General features: G+C 38.2%; 1 protein-coding gene across 1 annotated transcript in view; it reads left to right on the top strand.

The window, feature by feature from the left end:
• The window catches only part of KMT2C (lysine methyltransferase 2C), a 204663-nt gene that overhangs the window by 153697 nt on the left and 23027 nt on the right, over window positions 1–27939 (top strand). Inside the window, 17 exon segments of the mRNA XM_009287803.2 lie at window positions 2301–2431; window positions 4100–4286; window positions 9775–9879; window positions 11436–11573; window positions 11750–11782; window positions 11865–11902; window positions 11905–11986; window positions 14103–14241; window positions 14491–14705; window positions 14822–14895; window positions 17509–17691; window positions 18342–20222; window positions 21258–21583; window positions 22447–24269; window positions 26005–26116; window positions 27140–27218; window positions 27337–27400. Of these exon segments, the coding sequence (XP_009286078.1) occupies window positions 2301–2431; window positions 4100–4286; window positions 9775–9879; window positions 11436–11573; window positions 11750–11782; window positions 11865–11902; window positions 11905–11986; window positions 14103–14241; window positions 14491–14705; window positions 14822–14895; window positions 17509–17691; window positions 18342–20222; window positions 21258–21583; window positions 22447–24269; window positions 26005–26116; window positions 27140–27218; window positions 27337–27400 (5610 nt within the window).

The following is a 27939-nucleotide window of genomic DNA, read 5'->3' as shown; positions in this document are numbered from 1 at the left end:
TTCTAAGGACTGCTGTATTGTGTCAGAGCTCTGTTTAGTCTAGCTTTGACCAATAGAAGACAGAAGTGTAAGAAATGAGGTAGGTTTAGAGCAATCCTTTTTTTGATACATCTTCTTCCAGATGTAGTCCTGATCCAGAGGTGTCTTCTGGACCATCAGTTTTAATATTCACCAGTGTTCCATGTTCCACAAATGTGTCTGATACTTTTATGTACCTGTTTATGCTCTGGAAAATCTTACATTAGTGAGTTCAATGATATACTATTGTTACATGAAGAAATAATTCCTTCTTATTTTAAACTGGATATCTGAGAGTTTCATAAGCTACCCTCGCGTTTTATGTCATGCAAGATGATTTTAAAAAAATCATTCCATATTAATTTGTAGTACAGGAAGATTTTCTAGAGGTGTGTCATATTCCCCCATCAGTTGTTGTCTTTTCCAGGGCTGAAGAATCGTACTCTGTTTGGTCTCTCTTCTCACAGCAAAGCCATTTTAATGCCTCTGACACTATAGTACTCGGTAGATTGGGCACCTAACAAGAAGTCAGATTTTGTTTATGGGCCTTGTTCTCTTGCTTGCTATGCGTGATTAGACTAAATTATTTTGTCCATCTGGATTTGTTCACACTATCTAATCTAGAAAATATTGAGGTATCATTAAGGTGAGATGTGGAATATGTTTAGTTCAGAGCTTGTTTCCTATAAAGTCAGTAGAAGGAGGCAGCTGCTTCTAAAGGTTGGCTGATATCATCTCAGTTAGAAAACTCTGGCCTTTGATTTGTCCTATTATTCTCTCCTGTCTGTTTAGCTATTCTGTTTTTAACCTCTCTAGAGCCAGATTGGTCTCTTGCTATGTATTTGTACAACATGGTGGAGACTGGATCTTGACTTAGAGCATCCAGGCAGTATTAAAAACTAATAGTTAAATGTTGTCCTTGCTTGCACTTGAGGAACTACTTTATGAAGCCAACAAATGTTTCTTTTCAGTGCAACCCAGTATTCTAGCTAGGTCCCCTATTCAGATACAGTGCTTGCTTTCTTTTTAATATTAGTGTTACAGCTATGATTTTCTGCTTTGTAAATATTAGTTCAGTATAGTATACTGCATTGTTTCAGGTAGTGCTGAAAATTTTGCTTTAAAGTTTTTCATTTCTATAGGGATCTGCTCCTTTAAGTAAAAAAAAAAAAAGGCTAAAAAGTTAATTCCCCATTCTGGGTAACAGTACAATGCATATTGTTAAAAAGCGGTATTCTTAAACAAGTATTATTCAGTTAAAAGTTTGAGCTTCTTTTTGTCTGCTCAGGCACAATTGCTTATTAAGAAAAAAATAACTCAAAAATCTTTGTATGTTTTAAATCATCATAGTTTGCTGAGAGCCTGCTTTTCAGCTGCCAGTACTCATCAGCCTTACCAAGTTTTTTGCTACTTTTGTCATGTTCTACCCCCTTTCTCTGCAAAAGCTCACTCTCAAACAATGCAGAGGTCACAGTGTTGGTGAGCCTTACTCTACTCGCTGTCCTCTGTATATGGTAGAAGAGATCACTACAGTACAAAGCATAGCTGATTTTACTACCACAGTAATATAGTTTCTTAAATAACTTCCCACGGTCATTAACTTCATGTAATTAGCTTTGGCAAGACAGAAGTAGCAGGACTTTAAAAGTTCTGCTTTTACCTGCGGTGTTTTCCCTGGTCTGTTGAAGTAAAATACTAAATGATTGATGAGCACTGTGTGCTTTTTTGTTTATTAGAAAAAACAGTGCCACTTTGGAATATGATAGCTGAATAAATGTGTAAACAGTCTCTTCTCGGATTTTTTAAAAAAGTTTTTTACTTTTAATTTGAGAAAAATCAGTGTATGAAATGAAAGATGATTAATGTGTAACTCAATATTGATGATTTTGGAGATACTACTTCAGTGGAATTATCTGTCAAATATCTGGTTGAATGGCACCTGTAATTTCTCTCAAATTACCAAATTCTTAGGTGGCTTGGAGATACGAAAGTTAAAGGTCTGTCTTCAGCCAGTGAGGTACAACAAGGTAACGATGTGACTAGTGTCACATCGTGATACTAGTATTTCTAGTATCCAGTATTTCTTACTGCCAGAGCCCAAGTGATCAGGTGGCAGTTCACAGCTGGCTAGATAAAAGCCACCTTTAGAATACATCTAGAGTGATACTCAGTAAACCCATGTGCCCAGATAGGTAGCAGGATACATTAGGTATGCCACCACTGTACCTTTAGAGCAAGATACCAAGTATTTTATTTATTTGTGCCTGAATGTTACTTTTCAGGTTGGACAGAACAGCTGCCAGACACGCCAGTGGAGGAGTCTACCCCAGCTTCTGAAAGTACTGAGAAAATCAAAAAGCGTTACAGAAAAAAGAAAAATAAACTTGAAGAAACTTTTCCTGCCTACTTGCAGGTAAAGCTATTGGTATACTTCTTGTGTAAATACATTTAAAAACCTAATCTTTATGGGTCTTGATTCGTAGTTCATGTAAACCATTAACGTTTCTTTCCAGATTCCCATTTTATCATTCAAATGAAATGGGTTTTCTATAAAGAACATTCATAAGTTTGTACAGAAAGCTGTGTATTATGTTCAGTCTCCAGTCCTCTGGTGTTATTTCTCAATGTGTAGATCTCTACTTGTTCTGAGAGGGGGAGGCAGGGGGGAAAGAATCCTTTCTTTTCTCTCTGAACTGACACGTGATGTTTTCAGCATTCAGCTCTGTAGGATGTCTTAGTCTGATCATGTCATTTCCTCAAGATACTAATTTTTCTTTTCAGAGGATCATAGAACAAGATTTGATAGGAGAAGCTTGTTTTCCTACAGTTTTCTGTTCTTATATGCCCTGCATCTCCCTACCACAATAATCTCTGCTCTTTCCCCCCCATTAATTCTATGATGTCCCCAGCAGGTAAGAGGTAGCACTCGTGGATAATAACTAGGATATTAATGGTGATTGAGCAACTTACCCTACCTTCAACTGGTTTATAAACTGTCTGGTTTATATATGTCTCTCACTGAGAACATTATTTGGCTCACTCTTCTTCTCAGCCACCTTTTTAATGAAAACTTTATTATCTTGTAGGTGTTCACTGAACTTCATGGCATAGGCTATATTGGGATTGAAAGCAAGGAATTGACGGAGAGGCAGAACAATCTCTGTCTGAAAATAATTTGTCTTTCATAAGTGGGGAAGTGAATTGGAAGGAAAATACTTAAGCAACATTTCCTTTGAATTAATAAGGATAAATATTTTTTTCTTAATGCACATTTTACTCCTGTAAAACATAGAATATTTCTTAGATTCTTCTTTTGCTCATGTTGGAATAACTGATACTGAAAAATCTATCTTCAGCTTTATTTTTAGCAGCTGTATCCTAAATCAAGATTTTAAAGACTACATGAAAACAGAAAAAGTTCTTATATAATGAATAAAAATTGGCTTGAAAATTTGATAGATTGTTGTCAAATTACTGAGTACTCAGGCTTAGGTGAGTGATAGCTGTTATATAATATTTTAAAAGATTCTAATGTAAGTTAAACAGCTGTAGGTGCTTTGTTGCTGCAGTTCAAAGTTAGGATGATTTTGTGCAAAGTGAAAGGCAGTGTATGGTCGTTCTAGAATTTGGACCGCAGTGCGCTTGCATGTTTTTCATAAACTTCTTGTGTGGCCTTGATCAAGTTGCTCAGTAGTATTCCCCTTCTTCAGTTGTCCTTTTTGTGCAAGGAGAAATATTTTAAATACTGAAAAGCTTGTGATGTATGACACTGTATTGGTACACTGTCTGTGCCACATATACCACATTCTTCTTATGAATACTATATTTTTTCTATATAATTTAAGGTGTGAATTTAATCATAAAATATTAATAATGTAGCTACCTCAGGTGAGTTGTATCCACCGTATCCACGCCTCATAGCCTGGAAGAGATACTGCCATACTGGAAGGCATGTGAGACTGAGACTATATTTTTATATTTCTAGTAATCATTGGCTTTTAATTTTAACTTTGCCGTTTACCCAACTTTTTCAATAGATACAGTATTCTTCCTACATTGAATCATTTTGTTTTCTTTGCAGGAAGCTTTCTTTGGGAAAGACCTACTAGATACCAGTAGACAAAACAAGATGAGCCTAGATAATTTACCTGAAGAATCACTTCCACTCTCATGTAAAACAAATCTGACCACCAATTTCCTGGATCCTTCGTCTGACCCCCTTCTTAGCTCAACCTCCACGCCAGCTCAGGCAAAACTGGGACCTCAAGGTATACAAAGCTAAAGTTAGTGATAATTCAGTAGTTTGATTTTGTTGTTGCAACTGGGACTTTTCCACTCTCTTTTCTACTTTTCTCACAATGTTTATCTGATGTATTTCTCAACATTCTGTATATTAACTGTCCTTGTGAGGTTAAGTTACATTGATAATCAGTGATATTCAGCTCCAGGGCTTCAGCTTTTTCAGAAAGAGCAGTGGATGGCACAACAATTGGCACTTGATGCAAATCTGAAACTCCTTGACTGTAACATCGATGTCTATAAAATCCATGAAAATTAATTCTGTCTAAGAATAAGCATACAGATCCATTATAGAAGAAGACAAAAATAATCTAATTAAAAGATATTTTTAGTAGTCTAATGAATATTAGTTGGATGAATATCATCCAACTTTTATTTTCTTTAATGTTTTAGATTATTGTAGGTTGCCAGTCTCCTCGGAATTTTTGGTTCACCATGTCCTTTCTGAACATGAGTGCCCTTTCCAGGTACAGTTTGTAGCCCCTAGGCAATCTTTTGCTTTTGCTATTGCAAAACCTTACTGAAGTTACTGCTGACAGTTTTGCAAATTAGCCAGAGGGTTGTAAAGTGCTGCTGAAAGGGCAGCTTCACACAAAGGAGCAATTAAAAGCAAAAATCTTACTGTCCCCTCCAAATTATTTTTTTTCTCTGTGTCTTGCAGTATGTGCTGTTAGCTAGACATGTCTTACCGTTCTGTATTTTTAAACTGCTGCTATATCTTGTGTATGTTAGTTAATTTGTGGCTTGTGTTTCAGCACGTCCTCACAAATTTTTCCATCTAAAAATGTTTACACACATTCATATAGTTTCCTGTGTCCAGAGAGTCATTTGAAGAGAGGTCACTTATTTGTGGTTGTTACTCAGTGAAAATCTACTAAATGAAAAGCAAAACACTACATTATAATTAAACATTTTTTGTTACACAGTTGAAATTGTGAGTAGTAGAGAATGCGAAAGCTAACTTCCCCTGAAGGGGAAACCGCTGCAAATGAAGTGTTTCAAGGTCTGTATTTCATTGGTTCCAACACTACAAGAAAATATGTTCACACAGACTTTTTTTCACCCCAGCATTCTATTGAAGCCAGAGAAATACAGATTCAGAAGTCTTTGCTGGCCTATCCAACCGCAAGATTAAAGTTATTAATGTTCATTTATTATGGTGGTGTGAGGTTTTAGATATTCATGAAATTGATGTTAATTTAGTGTTCTATTTTTCCAAAGTTTGAAAGGAATTTTTAAAAAACCTGTTCTTTATGAATAAGCAAAGTTGTAAAACTTTGTAATTTCCTTTTCTTTTTATTCAGAAATAAATCATAATGAGGTGGCTATTAATAAATAAATCATTAACAATGGTTTTAGTGGATAACGTACTGTCTTTCCCATTTTATATACGAGAGACTCAAAGGACAGTGCTTTCTGGCCATAGGAATGTTCTCAACAATTGTCTTTCAACTGTTCAGATTTCCGGCCAAAATTGTGTCCAGACGGAGCTGTTTGTTGTAGTTGGAGCACCAGTGGGTGAAGTCATCTGCCAGTATTGATAGGTTCCAGTGCAGTTTTTCTTAACTCTTTCACTGTGACTTTGTGGGAGAGAGTTATTTCCGCAATAGCATCCACATGTGTGACAGAGCCAGATTCATTTTGGGTGGTGGAGACCCTGATAAATTGGCTGGCTGCTAAGCTAGCAACAGTCACATCTTCCCTTCTGGCTGGTATTGCAGAGGAGATGGAGGTGAGAACAGTGTCTGAGAGCACCTGTGATATTTTCGCCGTTTCAATACAGACCTGGCTTTGGAGCAGGAACAACATGAACTGCTTTATTCACTGCACTGGAAGGCTGTAGGACCATATTGTTACCAACTGTGTTATTTTCCTACAGTGCCATTTCTCACAAGGGTTGCTGACTCCTGTGAGAGCCCTTGCTTAACTGGATAGGTCTTTTCCACAAGGAAGATGTTCTTCTCTTGGAAACTCCTCTTGTTTAATCCCAGGATTAAGGGTTAGATATACTTGCTCGTCTTCCAAAGAGCTCTCGAGCATCTAAAGGAGGAAGTTATTCTATCTGCTTTGCTTTTCAGCATGTGCGTAGGGCTACTAGGGAGTCGAACAGTGATGTGTTCAATCTGCTCGTGAATTGACAGTGCATTTCAATGACACGTTCTGTGACTATTTATTCTTAGAGCTTGGTTAAGGGTAGCTGAAGCTTTTGCTAGACAAGATTGCAGTAATGATGGGGATTGGCAGAGCCGGCCAGCAGAGGGTTTTTGGAGTCCTTTGTTTACTGTTAATTTCTAGTAACTGTGACTGAAGTGAGCTTTAGGCTCCCAGTCCTGATTTCTGTCTGGCAGAGTTTGCAGGGTTTTTTCTTGAGTTACAAGACTCACTTTTCCTGTGGTTTTATAGCATGTGTGGCACACTACGCAGCGTACTCTGCATGGGACCAACCCTTAAAATCATTTACAAGACAGCGCTAGAGCAGAGTGCAAAGGGTTGCTCACTGGGAACACAGAGCACCAGATCTCCAGAGTCTCCCTGGTTGTTCATAGGTAAAGTTGAAGGTGGTGATTGGCATCAGTTGCATCCTGAGTGGTCTGCAGACTGTCCGCATCTCTCTTGAGTTTCGTGACCTGGGTGTGTCTGATGAAAAAGAGGCCACTTGGCAAGGCTGTGAAGGCTCTGGCAATGTGATCTTTCCTTTAGTTTGAAATAGCTTAAATTCAGTGTATTTTTTCTAGGGAAGCTGAAAAAGTCATCTGTTTAAGTAGGGTCTCCAGACAATGCTGAAGAAATTCTTCCTAGACAAAAAGAGAGGAGTCGTCTGAATCTCTGTGCAACTGACTCAAATGCTGCTGGTACATTTTATAACTAGATACGTTATTGCATGATTAAACATCTTAGGATGGCTGCAGCCTTGGAAGAGGCGTTTTTATTCTTTTAGAACTTCATAAATAAATAAAAGTAAATGCATCAGAGGAATCAGGATCACGAGATAGCAGCAGAACTGAGCTCTCTTAGAGATCCAGCATTACAACCAAATTATTTTCCTTTTTTCTTTGCCTTAGTTTTCATCTCTGTGCTGAAAGAGTCAAATTAATGAGCAGTATTAAGCTATTTGTTTGGCAGCAGATGTCAACCAGCTATTGATTCTGATCTGAAGCAGCTGACTGAAGTGATTTAGTTGTTTCCAAGATAATATTTAGCACACATGGGATTAAAACGAGGAGGAAAAAAACAGAAGAAAAATGTAAAAATATGCTTTAGATTAGATGTCTTATATGAGACTTCTGGATCATAGAGTCTAGCCCTCTGCTATCACTAACACTCAACCTTTTTATAGACTTAACAAGTTCCATTTTGAAAGCAGGTAGCTTTTTTCCAACCTACTAATCTCATTGGAAGGCCATTACAGAATCTGATTGCCTTAATGGTTAGGAGCCTTCTAATTTGAAGCCTGAATTTATTCACAGCCAGTTTGTAGCTACGGGTGGTAAACTCTTCAGTTACATCTTTCCACCTGAGCTCTTTCTAGCTACTTATTCAATATATTTATATCCAAATCAGAAGTTGAATTTTTAGGGACTGTTCCCAAGCACATTACTAAGGGCTGTGGAGAAAAACACCGTAACATAAAATACTACAGAAGAATTAAAGGCTGCTAATACAGTCTCGGTGCTTCCTTCATAAGGACTTTTTTCTCCCTGATACTTACCTGCGTTCAGGTAGGAATTCAGGAAGGGTAAAGAACAGCTAAAGTCAATCCTTTGCCTGCCAGCCAGCTGAAGTCATTAACATCACCTTGCAGTGCCTGGTGTTAGTTACTTGAATAATTGGTATTAGACCACGTTGCCAGAAGGAGAACAAGTATCTCAACAAAACCCAAAAAAACCCCAAACCAAACCCCAACAACTAGGTTCTGTTTAAAACCTTACATTTCATAGTACTTTTTATCAGGTCCACAAAATAACTGTACCCACAAAGTGATGTGGTTTTGAAGCACTTTTTAATACTTCTGATATCACTAGGAGCTGAATTCTTTATGTACGTGTAAATGGACTGGTCTGCACTGGTGCATTGATCCACCTAGTTGAGTGGCAAACTTAAAACATGATTTAATTAGGATGGTATCATCTTGCCTGCATTACAAAGGACAAAAATAAAGAATAAAAATAGTAAAGTGAAGAAGAATAATTTTCATTTTGACTTTCAGTCGTGGCAGAAGGGAAAAGGGTTGTCTCGGAAAAGCAGCAGAAGGAATATTTAAATCACTGTAAAATTTAGCAGCTTGGAAAGTAGCCTCATGATACAAGTAAATCCTTGGCACCAGGCCTCTGAATTAAGCTAGAAATACTTTCCTGGGGCAGTTGGGTTGTAACAGTGGGAAAGATAACCCATGTATCTATGAAATACGTTTGCTATTTCATTTTCTGGTCCCTCTTCAACCTGCCCGTGTTTTCCACATTGTACATTGGATGATTTGTATTAATCCCTTTTCTCTGTTTAATTGTATGTGTGTTTGTATATTTGACCATCTCTTCATGATTCATTGGTCTTGCAATGGTTGCTCATGTAGTCATGATAGTCTGCAGTTCTACTGAAAAATATTTTTCTCAACTTCTATTTATTTGTCAAACAATTTTCTTCAAATGTTCAACATCTGTAATAGTCCTAAAAAACTAGTTAATAAAACCAGATGGGCCATTTGGAGTTGTTTCTCTCTAATGAATTGGATGTCAAGAAGATAATCATATCCAGAATTTATTATTTAATATTAAATAATTTGTTGCTAGGACCAGACTAGTTTTTCCTAGAAAACAAACAAACGTGACATTTCTACCTCTGGTTCTCACTTCTTCTTCAGGATTTCTTCTGATCTTAAAAATAGCATCTCCAGTTTCCATTTATTTACTATTGCTTCTTACTCTTAAATTTTACTTCCCTATCAGGGTGTAGTAACTGGTTGCTCCGTAGTCTTAAGAAAGATGGTGGTAGTAAAAGAAGTAACTACTTTCTTACCCCCTTCTTTTTTTTTTTTTTTTTTTAAATATTCCCTGTTGATTTGCCGTGAGCTGTGTCCTTTATAAAGCCTGTTTGTTGACTCTTAAGTTCATAGGCCTTTGTGTCTTAGAGGTTGCAAGTTCTCACTAGATCTTGGGGGTTTTTTTCCCCTAAAAGCATCCAGTCTTTCTTCCACATGGCTGATGACATTATCACTTTTACTGTATTGAAGAAAATACTAAACAACGTGAGCATGTGAAGATGGCTACAGTATTGGCTGGGAGGGGATGCTAGTCAGCACAGTCTCTCACCCCAGAGTGACTTGCAGTACATAACACACTACAGAAGGCCCTTATAGCCTGGTAAATCTGTGTTTGCATTTATAGCTCAAGCTATAGTACATCACCAGAGTCATGTATAAATGCCATGACTGGTTGATTTTATTTATTGCATCTTATACAGGTAGCACCGACGATCCTTTAGCTGATCTTTCTGAGGTCTTAAATACTGATGATGATATTCTTGGAATACTTTCTGATGATTTGGTAAAGTCTGGAGATCATTCGGGTATGTATCTTTATAAGGTCTCTCTGGTATTTGTTTGGTTTTTTTTTTCTTTATTATAGATGTATTTGTTGTATCTATAGGTTGTGTTCTAGGTGATTTCAGATACAATTTTCATATCTTAAGAATACCTTGGTTTGAGATGATCCCACTGAGAAATCCCCAACCTTTTCAACGTTTTGTTTTACTTGGCTCTTTGCTTTGCTGCTTAAGAGAGAATAAAATGTAGCTGCCGTTGTCTATCATACCTGCGTAGCTTTTGTCAGCATGGAGCTTCTTCTTTACTTTTTTTTGTTTTCGTGTTATAATCATCCATTTTATCTGGTTTGGGTCCTGTAGGTCTTGATTTATGCACTTTCCAGGTTGAGAACTCACCCTCCCCATTTGGTAAGAAACTAAACAATGGATGATCCATGGTTAGAAGTAGTCCTCTTTCCTAGTGGTTTTAGCTGAAAGAACTGCATGTGTAGAAACTAGTACTCCTTTACTGTGTCACTAATTCATGCTTTCATTTTCCACTCTTCCTGTGGTGTTTTGAGTCTAACACAACCTATGAACTCTGCACTCCGCATTTAAGAGTACTGCATAAAGTTTTGTTTACAGCTTTTAAAAACCTTGCTGAGTTTTTGTGTTTCATGATACAAAACCATGCATTTTCTTGCTGTCACTGTTAATATTACTTCTAGTAGTAGTGTGTAGTTTTTATCATAGTGGTATCTCTTGTAAATTAAAAGCATTTTAACAATGTGAATATATTAAAGCATGAATAAAGTAGTCAGCATCAAATCTTTTTGTTTCCACTGGATGATGATTCATCACTTTATATAAAACACAGGCTGACAATAAGTAGAACGGCACGTTTCATTGTTTTAAATTTGTTTTTATTTGGTATCTAATACAGAAATATGTTTTAAGTACTGAAGTGTATAGTTCTTTTTTTCAAAGATCTTTCTCATTTGGGAGATTTATTGACTTGCAAAGGATGTTAGGAAATTTATGTAGTAAGTTATGTTTTTTCAGTACCAACAAATCTCTTTGTCTGATGTAATCCAGAATATTCTGTAGCTGTTTTTGAAAGAGAAACTGCTGTAACTTGTTTGATATTGACTACACTTCAACAGCACTTCAGTAGTTATTTAATGTAATATTATAAGAACATTTGGGGTGAACCTTAAGGTACGTGAGGATGAACCATATTGACTACTGTGATTGTTTTTAAAATGTGAAAAATAGTTATAGTGGAACCTATATACTGAAAACTATACACTCGAAAACTTGCTGTACCTAAACTCCGTAGTCTTATTTCAACAAAAATTTCCCATTCTTCCAGTTGCATTCTAGTCAATTAACATTCCTCAAACAATACAGTAAACTGGAGGTAAATAGTGAGCGGTTTTGTTTACTTTTTCTAATGAATGTCTTATTTTGCCTTACCTTTCAAATCTTAGAAAGTCTTGGTTTAGTTGATAGCTCAGCTCTAGGGGGTGGGGAAAGTTTTATGCTCTTTATTCTGTACCAATAGATTTTACTATCTAACTTAATATTCTTTCTTCCTTCAGCTGGATTGGATATTGGTCCCATCTCTGATGATCCTTCTTCTCTGCCTCAGTCGAATGTCAGCCAGAGTTCACGGCCATTGAGTGAAGAACAGTTGGATGGAATCCTGAGTCCAGAACTAGACAAAATGGTCACAGACGGTAATTTTTTTGCCCTTGATCTTGGTCTTCTAGAAGACTTAAGCAGAAATCTTCTCTTTTTTTCCCTCAAATTACTATCTATGTATTGTAACATACCTGTTTGGACTTTGTTGCAGAATAAATTTTATAGCATCTTTTGATGATTACTCATTCTGTGTTGTCTTTACTTTGTCCAGGTGCTATTCTTGGCAAATTGTACAAAATCCCAGGTATGTGCTCTAATCTTTGTTGTCTTTTATAAAATACAGTTTATAAACAATGCCAGCCAACTCATGCACGGTGTTTTTGCAGAGCTAGGAGGAAAGGATGTTGAAGATTTGTTCACGGCTGGATTTACCCACAAGCCCTGGCCCTCTCAGCTCCCTTGCCACAGCCTCCACCTCCACCACAACTTATGTCTTTGCACAGTCAGGGTATGTTCCTTTGTTACTTTTAAAAACAGCAGTCTGGTCAGGGAAGTTCTTTTAAATACTGATGTGAAAGTAGGATACACCTTACTTTCTGCTGTCTTTAGTTTGTGGAATCTGCCATTGTTAATTTATGAAATACTATTCTAAAACTGTTCTGAAGGGGGTATGTGATTAACACGCACGAATATATTGCTAATAGAAAGGGACAGTTATTTTAGATTTTTCTGACATATCAGAGTTTTTATTTTAGCTGATGCTTTCATATTTTTGAACTTTGTCTGTGATAAAGCGTGTGTTCTCTTCTGACTTTACTCTTTAATTACTTTTGAGTACCTCCTGAAGGGTAAGGGGTCTGTATAAAAGTGACTTACTGCGTCTTAATTTCCTTTAAGAATTCAGTTTAACGTTAACTAGTCCTATCCAAATAATAGAAGGCTAAGTAATTTTGAAATGTATCTGGGAAACTATAATTTATTTTCCTTGTTACTACTAAAATTATCATGAGTTGATACAGCATATTCTTGCTCTTATATTGAAAGCAAGGGGCAGATCGATTTTTTTTTTTTTTTTAATTTTATTTATTTTACCAGTAGAGCATATTTTTTTTCACCAGTATGTATGAGCATAATTAAATGCACTCTTTTCTCATCAGACATCACCTCTAGTAGATTTTCCCTGAGCTCACGTAAAGAGTGCCCGTTCTGTTATACTGGTACTACAAAAAGTAGTATGCAAATTGATTTCACCAGTGAATTAATCATAAGAAGAAACATGACTGGTTTCCTAGTTGGATGAATTCCCATAAAAAGGAAGGACTTCAAAAAGTCTTAGAAAGGAGAAAGTTTAAAGCAAATAATGAGGTGATTTAAAGCAAATATTAATATAGATATCATTGCCTGTTTCCCAGTTACTTGAGTACTTGGAGATAACTTCAGCATTTGAGCTCTTTAAGATTGTTTAACTTCTCCCTGTGGGAACTGCCACAATTACGAAGTTTTAAATTTATAATTTGATTCAGTTACGGTGTAATGATCCACATGTTTCTGTGAGATAAATGCTTCAGTAATGGGGAAGCTTGCATCAAGTTTCAGCAATTTCAAAAAATTAATGGTCTCTTCTCATAAAGATATGTGATCCTACAGTGCAAACCAGAGGCCTTGACTCTCCATCCTGTTTGTTTGCCAGGTCTTCACAGTTACCATATACTATCTATTTAGCAGCTATAATAAAGCACATTCTTTTAAATTTTGAGTTACTTTCATCCAAACTATACTTCCTGCATAGTGTATGTAACACATAGATCAGAAGACGGTCTCCTAAAGCATGAGAGAATGACACAGTGTCATCCTACAGATGCATCTAATTCCTGTGCTACTTCTACGCTTCTAAGAAAATACTGTTCTAATCGCAGTTAAGTGACAGGGATTCAAAGGCCACTGTTAATTCTGTGTAGGAGCATCTGCAAAGACCATCTGCTGGAATGAATCTGCCTGTGCCACATTTGCCTAATATTGTAATCAAATAAATAAAATTTTCTGTCTTCGTGCTGCTAGGCTGGACATTTAATTAGAAAATACTGATGCTCATTTGACTAGATTTATCTGTTTCATTGGTTACAAATTAGGGAGTTAGTAGATAATGAGGCTTACTTTGGTACACTGCTCAGAAGTCTCAGAAGAGGAGGTGTTTAATTCAGGTGGCTAATGATAATTCTGCAAGGATTGAAAACAACTTTCCACATGCTTGCTGCTTGGATCTGGGTATAACAAATACGCCAGACCATTAGCCTTTAAGAATATACCTCAATATGAAGTGCAGTACCATAGCATGGGCTACTGCAAACGTTTTTGGAAATCCATTTTAAAAAACCTGATTTTTTGGACAAGAAAAAAAAAAATGTGTGCAGGGGTGTGACACAGTAGAAGAGAATCCCTTGAGCTTGTAGGGAAGCAGTGTAAACTGATTTAAAATCTTTTCCAAAAATATAAGGCCAGTACTATAACATTTTAAAGCGATTAGTTTTTCATTAGATGAGACATCATTTTTTCCCTGAAAACTTCCACCTCTACCTTAAAAGTAGTCACCCCTTAAAACAGTAATATAAACTTCTTCTTTCCAGGAGAGAATGCGTTTCCAAGAGTACCCCTTATGAATGGTCTGATTGGCCCTAACCCTCATCTTCCTCATACAGCTTTGACTGCTGGAGGTGGACTGGGCACTTTCTCTCCCATTACACAGCAACCATATACTGATACCAGGTAAGTCAAGATGGGAAATAAAAAATATCCATTGTTTAGTGTTTATCACTTGGGGGGGTGGTGGTGTTATTAATACTGTGATATTATTAGTATTTAAGTACTTAGTTCTTGACAGTCACTACAAAAACATCTGTATTCTTGCAGCCTGTTCACTACTGAAATAGCAAATAGAATAAGTACTTTGCTAATTGGTTTTTTTGTATTGAGAGCAATCTATCTATAAAACAAAACCCTTTTCTGATTTGTCAGGGATAAGAATCCAGCGTTCAATCCAATGGTAAGTGATCCGAACAGCTCATGGGCACCATCTGCTCCACCTTTGGAAGGTGAAGGCGATACAATGTCCAATGCTCAAAGAAGCACTCTTAAGTGGGAAAAAGAAGAAGCTTTGGGTGAAATGGCAACAGTAGCACCTGTTCTCTATACAAATATCAACTTCCCTAACCTAAAGGAAGAATTCCCAGGTGAGTGATTTACTGAATAAAGTTAAATATTTTGTAGCAATTTATGCATCTTGATTTGAAGGAATGTAAAATAGACTTGTCAAAGCCTTGTGTATTAACACATTTTTTGGTTGCAGACTGGGCTACAAGAGTGAAGCAGATTGCTAAACTGTGGAGGAAAGCAAGCTCACAGGAGAGGGCTCCATATGTGGTAAGAACAACTACCACCTGCATTCCCTACTTCCAACAAACATGTATTTCATCTATAAGGTTTTCATTTTTTTTTTTTTAAACAAATTAAGTTCTAGGGTTAGTGAAAGTTCACTTACTCCAAGAATGCCTTTGTAATAGAACTTCTAACTCTGAATACTTCTACCTGTTTTCTTTGTTTTTCAGCCTTGGAATAAACTATATTAGTATTTTGCAATCTAAAGACATCAGCTGAGATGAGAACATCTGTGGTTCCCACTGCCTCTTTTTCACATTTGATTCATGCTTTAAGTCTTATTTGCTCTGTCTCTTTCTGCACAGGATCTCACCAGTTTCTTCAGAAGGATAATAACAAATCATTGTGTGGCCTTCCTCTCTTTCATTTTCCCCTCTCACTAGTCGCTTCTTTTTTGCTCCATTAGAGTTGCTGAAGTCTTTCACCTGTTGAACTAACCATTCCAGAGGCATCAGTGCTCACATCCCTACTTCCTTCATTTTCTTCTACTTCTGTGTTCTTGCCTTACTGTTCTCCTTCACTACTTACTCTATTCTGTTGCTTTGTGGTGGAAACTCTTTTGATATTTTCCATGTTGTGGGGAGTGTGAAGGACTCCATTTTCCTCTCCAAAAGCATTAACCTTTTTCATATCTGAGTCAAGTGAACGCACGTATTTGTAGTTGCTATCTGGAGTTATGTGGTCATTGATTCCATTCTGTAGAACTTCTGCCATTCAAAGGGTGACCCTTACACTTTCTGGAAACCCCTTTTTGAAGCCTGTCCACATCCAAATCTCAGAACTTACATTATTCATTCTTTTTGACCTCTCCAGCCATTGTTAGAAAACATACTTTTCTTTAATTTCCTGTCATATCTCCATTCTCTCCTGGTTCTCATCTTTTCTTTGTTTCTTCATAACAGCAATTGGATGATTGTTCTCACTTTGTAGATTTCTGTGGATTTCGCAGGGTTATGTTTTCAGTCTCTTAGCCTCCCCCCACCTGCACTTTTTTAATATAGTCCCATTAGTAAGCAAATTTGTTTCCCATGTATGTTGATGACTCAGAGCTTAACAGTACCAACATCATCTCCTACTGTCCAAATTAAAAAATCCCCTTACCTCTCTGTCAACTTTTAGAGGATAAATCATTACCCCAAACTCAATGTGGGAAGTGGAGTTCTTGATCTTTCTGAACCCCTTTCCACTTGAAAGAATAATTCTTTATTGTCTTCTTTGTATCTCTGAGGCATCATTATTATTCTGCTTTTTATTCAGGCCTGTAACTTCAGCACCTTTGGACCTCTATGTCATCTTGTCCATGCTGTATTTAATCTTGGTGATTCCTTTTGTGTAGTGTTTATAAGATACTATCCACTTACATGGGTGGATTTTTATCCAGGCATTTATCACTTTACAATTATTTCTATTACTGATTTTTTTCTTTTTCATTGCTCTTAACAAATGCAGTCCTATTCTCCTGATGGATATCCAAAAAGCAGCTGCAAAAATTATTTCCTTCATGTTTGGGAGGAGGGTGAATGCAAGTGCACACACATGCACACATGAGCATTTACATAGCAAGAAGTAGTTACTTCCTCACAGAAGTTACAGTCCATGTACTCTTGCCATTCAGCTGTTGCTACCGTTCCTGGCATTGTGCATGCAAGAACCTGCTGTGGTACCTCTCCTGAGGGACTTACACTCTGTGGGGATGAGTAAAGGCTACCTTAGAAATGAAATTCAGAAGAGCGTTAGTAAATTTTCACTGTAGGCTTTTTACTTTCCTTACTATGCACAATCCCATCACGTATAGGGGAAAATGACGCTAATTTTTCTGCTGCTGTGACACTGGTGCTCTCATCCATATCAGTGTTTCATTGTTGGAGGGGAAGGATTTAAGCCTTTTCTGCTAGGCAACCCCTCCTTGACAACTGCAACTAAAATTGTGAAAAAGAAGATGTGAGGGTTTGCTTCAGAAAAGGAATCACATCCTAGATTGGTGGTAAAACAGACTCCTTGAAACTTTCATTAGATGCTTTAAAGTGTCAGTATGGCTGTAAAATGCCTCATTGAAGAGGAATTGCTGTTCTTCCATTCAATTTTTCCTGATCCATAAGCCCATATCCTATGTTTATACTGCTAACCTAACACAGACTGAGACCTATAGAGGCTATTTAATGGAGTAGACTGTATTTTTCTTGTCATTGAAGTTCTCCACATTAGTGGCCTTTATTGATCCAAACATCATCTGCTGTGCTCATGTCTTCAGATTGCAGACCACACCAATATGTGATTTGAAAGGTAAACTGGTGGGATTCATGCTTTCTTGGCACAGCACAGTACCTGAACAGACACTCCTAATGTATAGAAAACATCTACTGCTAATAACTCCTTAGTTCTTTCCATGTATGTTAAACGCAGAATTTCTACAGAGATGAAGTGTTTTCAGTTTGGAATTCCTTTAAAAGTGCATAATTCAGTTTTCACAAGCATGCATGTGATTAAAACAGGCTGTACAAACAACTTGGTGATAGATTTTGTAGGAATAACAGATGCAGTGTTCACACTTAGCAGCAGAAAATAAGGCTAACTGCTTTTTTTTTAATCTTTTCCCAGCAAAAAGCCAGAGATAATAGAGCTGCTTTGCGCATCAATAAAGTACAGATGTCAAATGACTCCATGAAAAGGCAGCAGCAACAGGATAGCATTGATCCTAGCTCACGCATCGACTCCGACCTCTTTAAAGATCCATTAAAACAGAGGGAATCGGAACATGAGCAGGAATGGAAATTCAGACAGGTGTGTTGCATTTAGGGTGTTTTGTTATTTTTCTTCCAGGTTTTTATTGCATTGTTGGAATCTGCTTTTAGATCACTTTTAATCTTTCTTTGTGGAAGAGTATAAAGTCAGCCATTCTGCGTAGGAAGAAAATAGATGCTATCAGAAGAGAAGCTGCTTGTAAATGTTAGAAAACTTTGTTTTAAAACTTTGACTCTTAAATCCTACCTATTACAGAAATAGGTTATTCTTTCTCTGTATGGCTGGCTAGTGCAGTAGTTTGTTTTTATATACCCAATGTTGCAGTAACCTTGTCCTGCGGACTACTGCTTCAAATTGGGCTGGTTGTCTCTTGGAGCCCGTTTGCCTCACATCAGTGCTGCATCTTGTCTAACCTTTCGTCTTCAGAGTATAAGGTTGGAAAGCAGTGCTGCTCTTTAGGCAACCTGGGAAATGCTTCTTCCCAGGCAATCAAGGTGCATGTCAAGGTAATTGAACTTTACAAATAGCTAGACCCTCTGCTCCCATTGCATTTAAAATTTGCAATTTACAATTATTTATAATTTATCCTTGATGTGTCCTAAAGTTTTAATTATAGATTCAGTCATCAGAAAGCTTTTGTATACCCTGGACTTCGAAGTGTAACCTTTTTCCTCATAATTTTAAAACAGCAAATGCGGCAAAAAAGTAAGCAGCAAGCCAAAATAGAAGCCACGCAGAAGCTTGAACAAGTGAAGAATGAGCAGCAGCAACAGCAGCAGCAACAGCAGCAGCAGCAGTTTGGTTCACAACAGCTTCTGAACCAGTCTGGCTCAGACACGCCTAGCAGTGGGATCCAGAGCCCCTTAACACCACAGACTGGCAATGGAAGTATGTCTCCTGCACAACAGACGTTCCATAAGGATCTATTTACAAAGCAGCAGCTACCTGCTGCACCTACGTCAGCATCCTCGGATGATGTGTTCCTAAAACCACAAGCCCCACCCCCTACTCCAACCCGAATCCCAGTACATGATTCACTGTCTCAGTCTCAGACTCCTCAGACATCATCACAACAGATGTTTTCTCCAGGTTCCACAAACACAAGACCTCCTTCTCCAATGGATCCATATGCTAAAATGGTGGGGACACCTAGACCAGCACCCATTAACCAAAACTTTGTTAGAAGAAGTTCCATTGCACCATTAGATACCTGCGCACCACAGTCATCCATATCTAGGCCCATTCAGGTAACTGAACCATCAGGAAGCAGGCCTTCACCAGTCAGGGATTCATGTTCTTCATCTCCAGGTAGCAGTGATCCCTATGCAAAGCCACCAGACACACCCAGGCCTGTCATGGCATCAGAGCAGTTCTCCAAACCATTGGGGGTCCCAAGATCGCCCATAGTTATGGAACAGTCAGGGAAGGTTCCTTTAACAGCTGGAAGCAGTGATCCGTTTACTAAGCCGGCTCCTAGAACTGATACATTTCAGAGACAGAGAGTAACTTCTGCTGATGCATATGCACGGCCACCATTGACTCCTACTCCTACTCCTGTTGATGGTAGCCCTGGACCTTTTAAAACTCCTATGCGCCCACCTCAGTCCCCACAAGATCCGTATGCATCAATGCCAACTACACCAAGGCGCGTTGCTGTTGATCCATATGAAAGGCCCGCTTTGACACCAAGGCCAGTGGATAACTTTTCGCATAATCAGCCTAATGATCCATACAGCCAGCCTCCCCTTACTCCCCATCCTGCAATAAAGGAGACTTTTGCCCATCCACCCCGGATAGTGCGACAACAGAGTGATTCTTTCCCTCAATCTGGACCCATTTCAAGGCCAGCTTCTCAGGACCCTTACTCCCAGCCTCCGGGTACTCCTCGGCCAGTTGCTGATCCTTATGCTCAACCTCCAGGAACTCCTCGGCCCACTACAGTTGATTCGTATATGCAGCAACCACCAACACCAAGACCTGCTCAGCCAGCAGATTTATTTGCTCAGTCCCCAGCAAATCAGAGACATTCTGATCCATACGCCCAACCTCCTGGAACGCCAAGGCCAGTTCTCAATGATCCTTATTCTCAGCAACCGGCAACTCCAAGGCCAGGGATTCCAGAGAGTTTTAACAGACCTGCAATAACAAGACCAGGACTAATACCAAATAGAGATCCTTTCCTGCAGACGCCACAGAACAGGTTGCAGGGCACTTTTGTCAGGCCATCAGATCCATGTTCTCAAACTCCCAGACCTGCAGGACCTGCAATAACGGATTCATTTAGCCATGGTCCAGCTGCTCCAGCACGTGACCCGTATGATCAACCACCGATGACTCCAAGACCTCAGACAGAATCTTTTGGAACTGGTCAACTGGCCCATGATGCTGCTGAACAGCCACAGCCTGGATCTGAGGGAAACTTCAATGCATCTGGAAATTCTCCAATGAGTTCTCAAGGACAACAATTTCCCAAAGTTTCACAAGTTCCTGGCCCAGCACCCACTACAGGAGTAACAGATACACAGAATACCATGAATATGTCTCAAGCAGATACTGAGAAGTTAAGACAGGTGAGAATAATGTTTAATACTGATGGTATTAAAATTTCATAAGTAGAAGAATTTCCCCCATTCTTGTTAATATTTGAAGTTTCTTGCCTTTAAACATAGCTATATAACATAGGATTATCTTCATTCATTTAGTATGTTAATTTGGTCCTCCTGGATAGAACCACAATATATAGAATGTAGAAAAATCAGTAATTTTTAAGGAGTTTGGACAAGATCCAAAAAGGAAGCAAAGGCCATCTTTGAAGCCACTGAAGATGTACATGATTGGTCTGTAATAGCTCTTTTATCTACAGTGTGAGGAAAAAAAACACCTTGAAAGGACAATTAATTCTGTCCTATAATAGATGAGATGTAGAGCTGATTGTCAGTGACTTGTTCACTGACTGAAAAAGGGAGTACAGGCAAAGGTCTCAGACTAGACCTCTAACTTTTCAGTTGGCTGACATGTTGGGGTGAATCCTACCATTGGTCACTGCTCTTCTTGAGGCACGTTCACTCCAGGTTTTTGTCAATGAAAGTTTGGCAAACAGCTCTTGCTGAGACAGAATTACGTTCAACTTGTGGAAAGCTGCTCAGTCTTTTGTTTGGAAGGAGCGATGGGAAATGGATTTAGTGGAAAAATTGGTAGTATTTATCATACAGAATCAGAGTAAATTCTGCAGCTTTGGTGTAAACCTCTTGCTGAATTTTCTCCAGTGGACCTCTAGTCACCTTTCTCCCTCAGAATGCACTTTTTCATGTGGTAAAAGGGCCTGCATTATTGGAATAGGAAAAGAGAGTTACTTATATGTTAATTGGTAAAATGGGTTCACACTATACACTTTAACGAGGTCTGGAGATTAAGTTGCGTTACCAGCATCTTGCATCATTTGGTCCCTCTTCTGATTTCTGAGGTGATTATGGTAGTTTATAATATTTTGCTATAGCCATTGAAGAATTTCTTTCCTCCAAAAGGCTTAACCTAGTGGAGTGGAACACTTCAAAATATGGCAATTGCAGTGTAAGCACGATGATATTTTTTTTTTTTTTAAACAGCGCCAGAAATTACGTGAAATTATTCTACAGCAACAGCAGCAGAAGAAGAATGCGGTTCGTCAGGAAAAAGCCTTGCAGGATGCAGCAGCTCCTACCCATGCAACTCCTCTTCAGCATTGGCAGCAAGACAACTTAAATCAAATTTTTAACCGCCCTCCTCCTCCATATCCTGGGAATATTAGGTCCTCTGTTGTCCCTCCAGGTGGGCCAAGGTTCACCGTATACCCAAAAGACCAACGTGGACCATTTCCTGCTGATGGGCAGTTCAATAGACCCCAGTTTCCAGGCGATATGAATGCCATGGGGATGAGACCTCATGGTCTTAGGTAAGCTCTTTGATCTCTTAAAACGAGACTATTACAGGGGTAGTTCTACGTTTACAGAAATTGTTAGATAAAGGGTTTTTTTTGGATGAAGAATCATCTGTGTTGTCTACAGTAGCTGGTAATCTTCCCGAAGTCAGTATGTACAGTGAGTTTTCCTGTAAGCGTCTGAAACATTAGAATGTGTATTTTACACTAACACTGTTTTACACTGTCTTCTATTGGGAATTAATCAGAAATAAAACCGGAGAAACTGCAATACTTGTGAAAGTTATGTGACCTGAAAGATCTTGTTGCCCATGGTTTGGGGGCATTTCTTTTTTTAAAAAAAAGTGAAAGGTCTGACTTTAGCTTTGATGTCTTAATAATGAATAAATGTAATATTTTTGTTTTCATTTACAATGAATATGTAACCAAACGTCAACTTCTGTCTGTGCCATTTTTACAGTGAATGCTATGATGTAAAATGCATACCAGTATTGACATACATTGTCGTCTCAGGAATTATTATTTTCAGTATTTTGAATTTATTTCAGTAATTTCTAAATCCACACCATTTTATTTTTTACACTGAGTTGCATTAACATGTAGCTTATTTACTAAGATAATTCTTACTGTCAAGAGTTTTCTATCCATTATTATTAGTGGAATTGAAAACAGGTTGTTTATTAAACATAATTAAAGCAATTATTTTATTGTAGTCATAAAACTCATTTAAATGTAAGCATAATTAGTCAAAATATTTATTTAAATATCTTAATGAATGCATCATGTAAAGCACTTTGGTGAGTAGATATTTAGTCAAATATACCAGGCTAGGCAGTCCTGAGAAAAAAGATTATTTAGTCTTTCATACTCTATTTTAGATACGGGTTTCCAGGAGGTGGCCATGGTCCACCATCAGGTCAAGAACGTTTTCTTGGTCCTCAGCAGCCAATGCAACGCCCTGGAGTTCCACCACAGCTGAGAAGATCTCTGTCTATTGATATGCCTCGGCCAGTGAACAATCCGCAAATAAATAATACATCTGGGATCTCTCAACATTTTCCTCCACAGGGAATTCCAGTTCAGCAGCACAATATATTGGGTCAGGCGTTTATTGAGTTACGACACAGAGCTCCTGATGGGAGGCCAAGGCTGCCTTTTAACCCTTCTGCTGCAAATGTTATGGATGCAGCAGCACAACATCAACGACATGCAGGGTTTATACCCAGGCAGGAGTTTCCGGGCCCAAGACAGGCAGAACCACTGAGACATAATTCTCAAGGTATACCTAACCAGTTGCAGATGTCTACAAGTTTGGAGCATATGTCACAATCCCAGCAGGATCAAATCAATCCTGACAACCCACCTGCACTTGTAATACGTACTCTAAGTCATCCACCAGTTGCTGATGCATTCCCAGGACCATCTTTGCCTACATCTGCACCAAGTGATGAATCTGCAAATTTACAGATTCCCAGCCAGCCAAGTGATGGTCTAGAAGAAAAGCTTGATCCTGATGATCCTGCTGTAAAAGATTTGGACGTGAAAGACCTTGACGGGGTTGAAGTCAAGGATTTAGATGATGAGGATCTGGAAAATTTGAATCTAGACACAGAGGATGGCAAAGGAGATGAACTGGACACTTTAGATAATTTGGAAACCAATGATCCTCACCTTGATGATCTTCTAAGGTCCGGGGAATTTGATATAATTGCATACACAGACCCAGACCTTGATGTGGGGGATAAGAAAGGAATGTTTAATGAAGAACTAGATCTTAATGTCCCCATTGATGACAAACTAGATATCCAGGGCAAGACAGAAGAACCAAAACAGAAAGAACAAGGTGATAGAACTGTTTCCCCTCCTGAGACCCAGTCTCCACAGAAGAAATCTGCTACAGAAAATGAAATTAAAACAGAAGTACTTTCCCCAAACACTCAGGAGGAAAAGAAGAATGAAAATGAAAAAAGTGATGGAAATGCTGAATCCACGAGTACTCAACAGGCTGCTGAAGTGGAGTTAAAGGATGGAGAAAAGGCTCCTGCGCAGCCTGCTAACCCAGAATTCCCTGACAAAACTATTGCTGTTCCTAGTCAAGAAACAACTGTGCCTAGTCCAGATGCTCAGGGATCTGCTCCACTGCCTGTTCAAGGAGCAGTAAGTTCCTGCAGTATTTCTGGGTCCACACCAGTCCTCTCAAGTTTGCTAGCTAATGAAAGCTCAGATAATGCTGAAGCAAGGACTCTAGGATCTCCATCTCAATCTTTGCCAACAACACAAATGAACCATGCATCAGGTATACCACAAACACTAATGACACCTGGTGGACAGATCTTGGAAAACACTTTAAATTCAAATTTGACCATGGTTCCACGAATGAACCATAATTTTTCTCAAGGGTCACCAAATCCAGGATTTATTCAGGGCCAATCATCTAATCATAACTTTGGGACGGGACAGACATCTAATCAAACTGTGGCTGTAACAAACCGTCCTGGTCCTAGTGGCATATCTGGTCCTCAACAGATAATGCTCCCTCAACCATTAGCTCAACAACAAAATCGAGAGAGACCACTTCTGCTAGAGGAACAGCCGCTTCTTCTGCAGGACCTTTTGGATCAGGAAAGACAGGAGCAGCAGCAGCAGCGACAGATGCAAGCCATGATTCGCCAGCGTTCGGAGCCATTTTTCCCGAATATTGGTATGTGGGTGATCTGTGTGTCTGTGTTCTGTTTAGTTTTTTAAAAATACAACAATAAGTAGTTAAATAATCCGTAGCCCTGAAAGAAGCAGGTAGATAGGCAGAGCTTGAAGGTGGCATAACAAAAAACAACCTGCCTAGTAGGTATAATGGGAGTATGGAAATTGGGCATGTAGGTGGAATTCTGAACTCCGTGGCAAGGCTCCTGTTGTAACATTACCAGGATCAGGGTAACTGCATTACTGCTATTTTTTTTCTGACATCAGCTCTGTCGTATATTCTCTTTATACTTTAGGTTCTCATACATGATACGGAGTAAATGCACCCTTTGTAAACAAAATTAAGTGATCGAGTGCAATAGCTGACCTTCTGATATTTATCAATTTTCTGTTTATGGTGGTTTTATACATTTTTTTTAAAAATACAACAATAAGTAGTTAAATAATCCGTAGCCCTGAAAGAAGCAGGTAGATAGGCAGAGCTTGAAGGTGGCATAACAAAAAACAACCTGCCTAGTAGGTATAATGGGAGTATGGAAATTGGGCATGTAGGTGGAATTCTGAACTCCGTGGCAAGGCTCCTGTTGTAACATTACCAGGATCAGGGTAACTGCATTACTGCTATTTTTTTTCTGACATCAGCTCTGTCGTATATTCTCTTTATACTTTAGGTTCTCATACATGATACGGAGTAAATGCACCCTTTGTAAACAAAATTAAGTGATCGAGTGCAATAGCTGACCTTCTGATATTTGATTTATCAATTTTCTGTTTATGGTGGTTTTATTACATTTTTTCTGTAGTGTTTAGTGTGTCTCAAGGAAAGGGATCTTCGAAACCTGTATTACTAACTCACAATCTAGGCAAGGCCCAGAAACATCACAAATAATTCTGCACATACTAAAAGCGTTTAAGATAAACTGTCATTTCCTGTTTAATATAATGTAGCAGTTTGAGCATTCAGATCGAGACCATCACTATCATTTAGTTGTTATTAATGAAATACGAAATTTTGAGAAATGTGTTAGTTGTAACTCCACTGGCCATCAAGGCTGTTTGTTCAAAAGACAAATTCAACCTACCCCCTAAGTCACAGGTCCGTATTTGTAGTGGCTAGAACATGCTGTAGCCATCCCAGGTGGCTAAGATGACCTCCAGAGGTCCCTTCCAACCTCAACTGTTCTGTACTCCCATTTATCCTGCTCTGTGTGAGGCACCTAATGGGAGAGACAGCAAAAAGGCGGAGCTCACCATACTTACGGTCTTTTCAGATGCTGTATGGGGTGTGTGCCTTTCTGCCTGTAGTGCTACTGGTAATTACAGAGCGACTAAACTGTTTTCTTAGTATGTTAGTGGTGGTGTGTCAGTTTTGCCGACTGAACTCACAGAAACAATTCTTCTTCCTGATTCTTAAACCTATAAATAGAATTTATTTATCTGTTGGGTCATAGGCCAAATTTGGTCTAGAGCCCTTCTCAGACTGACCTGCTTTTCTTTGTATGTTGTGGCTGAAAACAAGGACAATTGCTGCTGGAGTAACTTTCCTTAGGGGATATATGAAACTACATATTAACCGTGAATTTCAAAAGTGGAGAGGACAAGTAATGCGAAATAGTAATGCAATTATGTTGTTTTACTAATGATTTATGCATGAACTAGATCTAAACGAGTCAGTTCCAGGTAATAACTTGTAATGTTCAGCTATGTAATTCACTTCTACTGTTTTTCTTTTATAGACTTTGATGCAATTACTGATCCCATAATGAAAGCAAAAATGGTAGCTCTTAAGGGGATCAATAAAGTCATGGCACAGAGTAACATGGGGATGCCACCAATGGTTATGAACAGGTAGGCAACACTTGCTACCATTCTTTAGGGCTACAAAACGTAAAAGGAAATGATAGAGCTAGGGGGAACTGTGCACAGGAAATGAAAAAAATTAAAAGTGGAAAAAGATCTTTTTGTCATGTAGTTCGTAGTCCATGCTAATACAAGATTATCTTCCAAGAATAAAACCAGTCTGGCAGTAGAAACTATAAAAAGTATTAAAACGCATCAGACTTGTGTTCCAGTTGTATTGTCATTGGTCAACATGGCTTCACTGTTGATGCTTTTCTTGTTTTCCTGCTTTGTAATTATGTAATGACACATCTCCCATGCATTGTGTTTGAAAACTGTTGATGGCCGTGTAATGGTTAAACTTCATGTTACAGCATATCGTTGAATGCTAAGTATAATTAAGATTTAGCCCAAGTAATAGAAGTTTTGTCCTCCCTTTAAATCCGTTCTGAGGACAAAAGGAGCTATGAACTGTGCAGACTTCACCATGACTGCCTTTACCACAGGTGGGGAGTCTATGGGCCGGAAAGGATCTGAACCTTTTCTTTTTATGTGGCCCTTAAAACAGTGTGTTTTCTCCTTCCTAACACATACTTCAGTGTTATGTGATAATAGGTAGCTTACCAGAGGTGTACATTTACACAACTCTAGTTGACTGTGCTGGTGACCATGATACCTAAATCCATTAAATCTTTTTTTTTTTTTTTTTTTTTTATAATCAATTAAAATACAAATACAGGTTTTTCTCTGTGTGTGTGTCTTCACTGTTTTAGCACAGTACATCATGTTTACTTCATCTCTCTGAAAAGTGTAAAATGCAGTAGTTTCAACTGAGGGCAAAGTGGTGTAGAATCAGATGAAAATTAATATTCTCCAGACGTTGAAAAAGTTTGGTACAGAAATTCAAGCAAACGTCTATAAAATACTTGGATGTTTTGTGTAAGTTCGGTGCAATACAAAAGGTTGTCTCTCCCCTAAAATACCCACCAGTCTTAAAAGTCATAATTTTGCTTTCTGTTTGTATATCAATAGGTTTCCCTTTATGGGTCAGCCAGTGCCAGGGGCTCAGACCAGTGAAGGCCAAAATCATATGCAGCAGGCAATTACACAGGTAATACAATTTGATACAGGGTTTAAACAAAAGTGTTGACTAATGAGAACTAGTTTTTGGTTTTTTAATTGAATCATGATTTAATATCCTTGTCTGTATGTTTTACTGAAATTTCTAGGACGGAAGTTTGACACCTCAGATTTCTAGACCTAATCCTCCCAATTTTGGTCCTGGCTTTGTCAGTAAGTACAGATTTAATAATTTATTGTATGTTGATGTTTCATTCTACAGTTCTGTTTTCTTTAAAATAAAATATCCATAAATGGATTCTGTCTCTCAAAAATGGATCCTTTTAAAATGGAGTCTTTTCATCATTATGATACTAACTAATGAAGGGGTGCATAGTAAATGCTATTAACATTTTTTCTAGAAACTATCCTCAAAGAAAAACCATAAGGAAAGAGTGAAACAGAACAAACAGAAAATTAGAATTATTTGGATTTGTATGAGAATAGTAATTATTAACTGACAGACTGCTATATCAAAAACCTGGTCTTTGGTTGTGTTGCAATATTCTGAGCTCAGTGAGAACAGCAGTCTATATTGATGGAGGGGGTGTGTATTTCAGAAGCAAAAAGTTTAGTGCAGCATCATTGTCATTTTAACAAATACCAGTAAAAGCTTTCCAGGTATTAGTTAAGCAAGACTGGCTGGGAACCACAATTGTTGAAAGCAGACATACATAGCACTAGTGTTTTGCATTCCTTGTTTCTGGTTGCCC

The sequence above is a fragment of the Aptenodytes forsteri genome, unplaced genomic scaffold, assembly GCF_000699145.1.
Source record: "Aptenodytes forsteri isolate BGI_AS27 unplaced genomic scaffold, ASM69914v1 Scaffold296, whole genome shotgun sequence".
Classification (NCBI taxonomy): Eukaryota; Metazoa; Chordata; class Aves; order Sphenisciformes; family Spheniscidae; genus Aptenodytes; species Aptenodytes forsteri.
The sequence above is the reverse complement of the archived record's forward strand: the minus strand, read 5'-3'. Positions and strand labels throughout refer to the sequence as shown.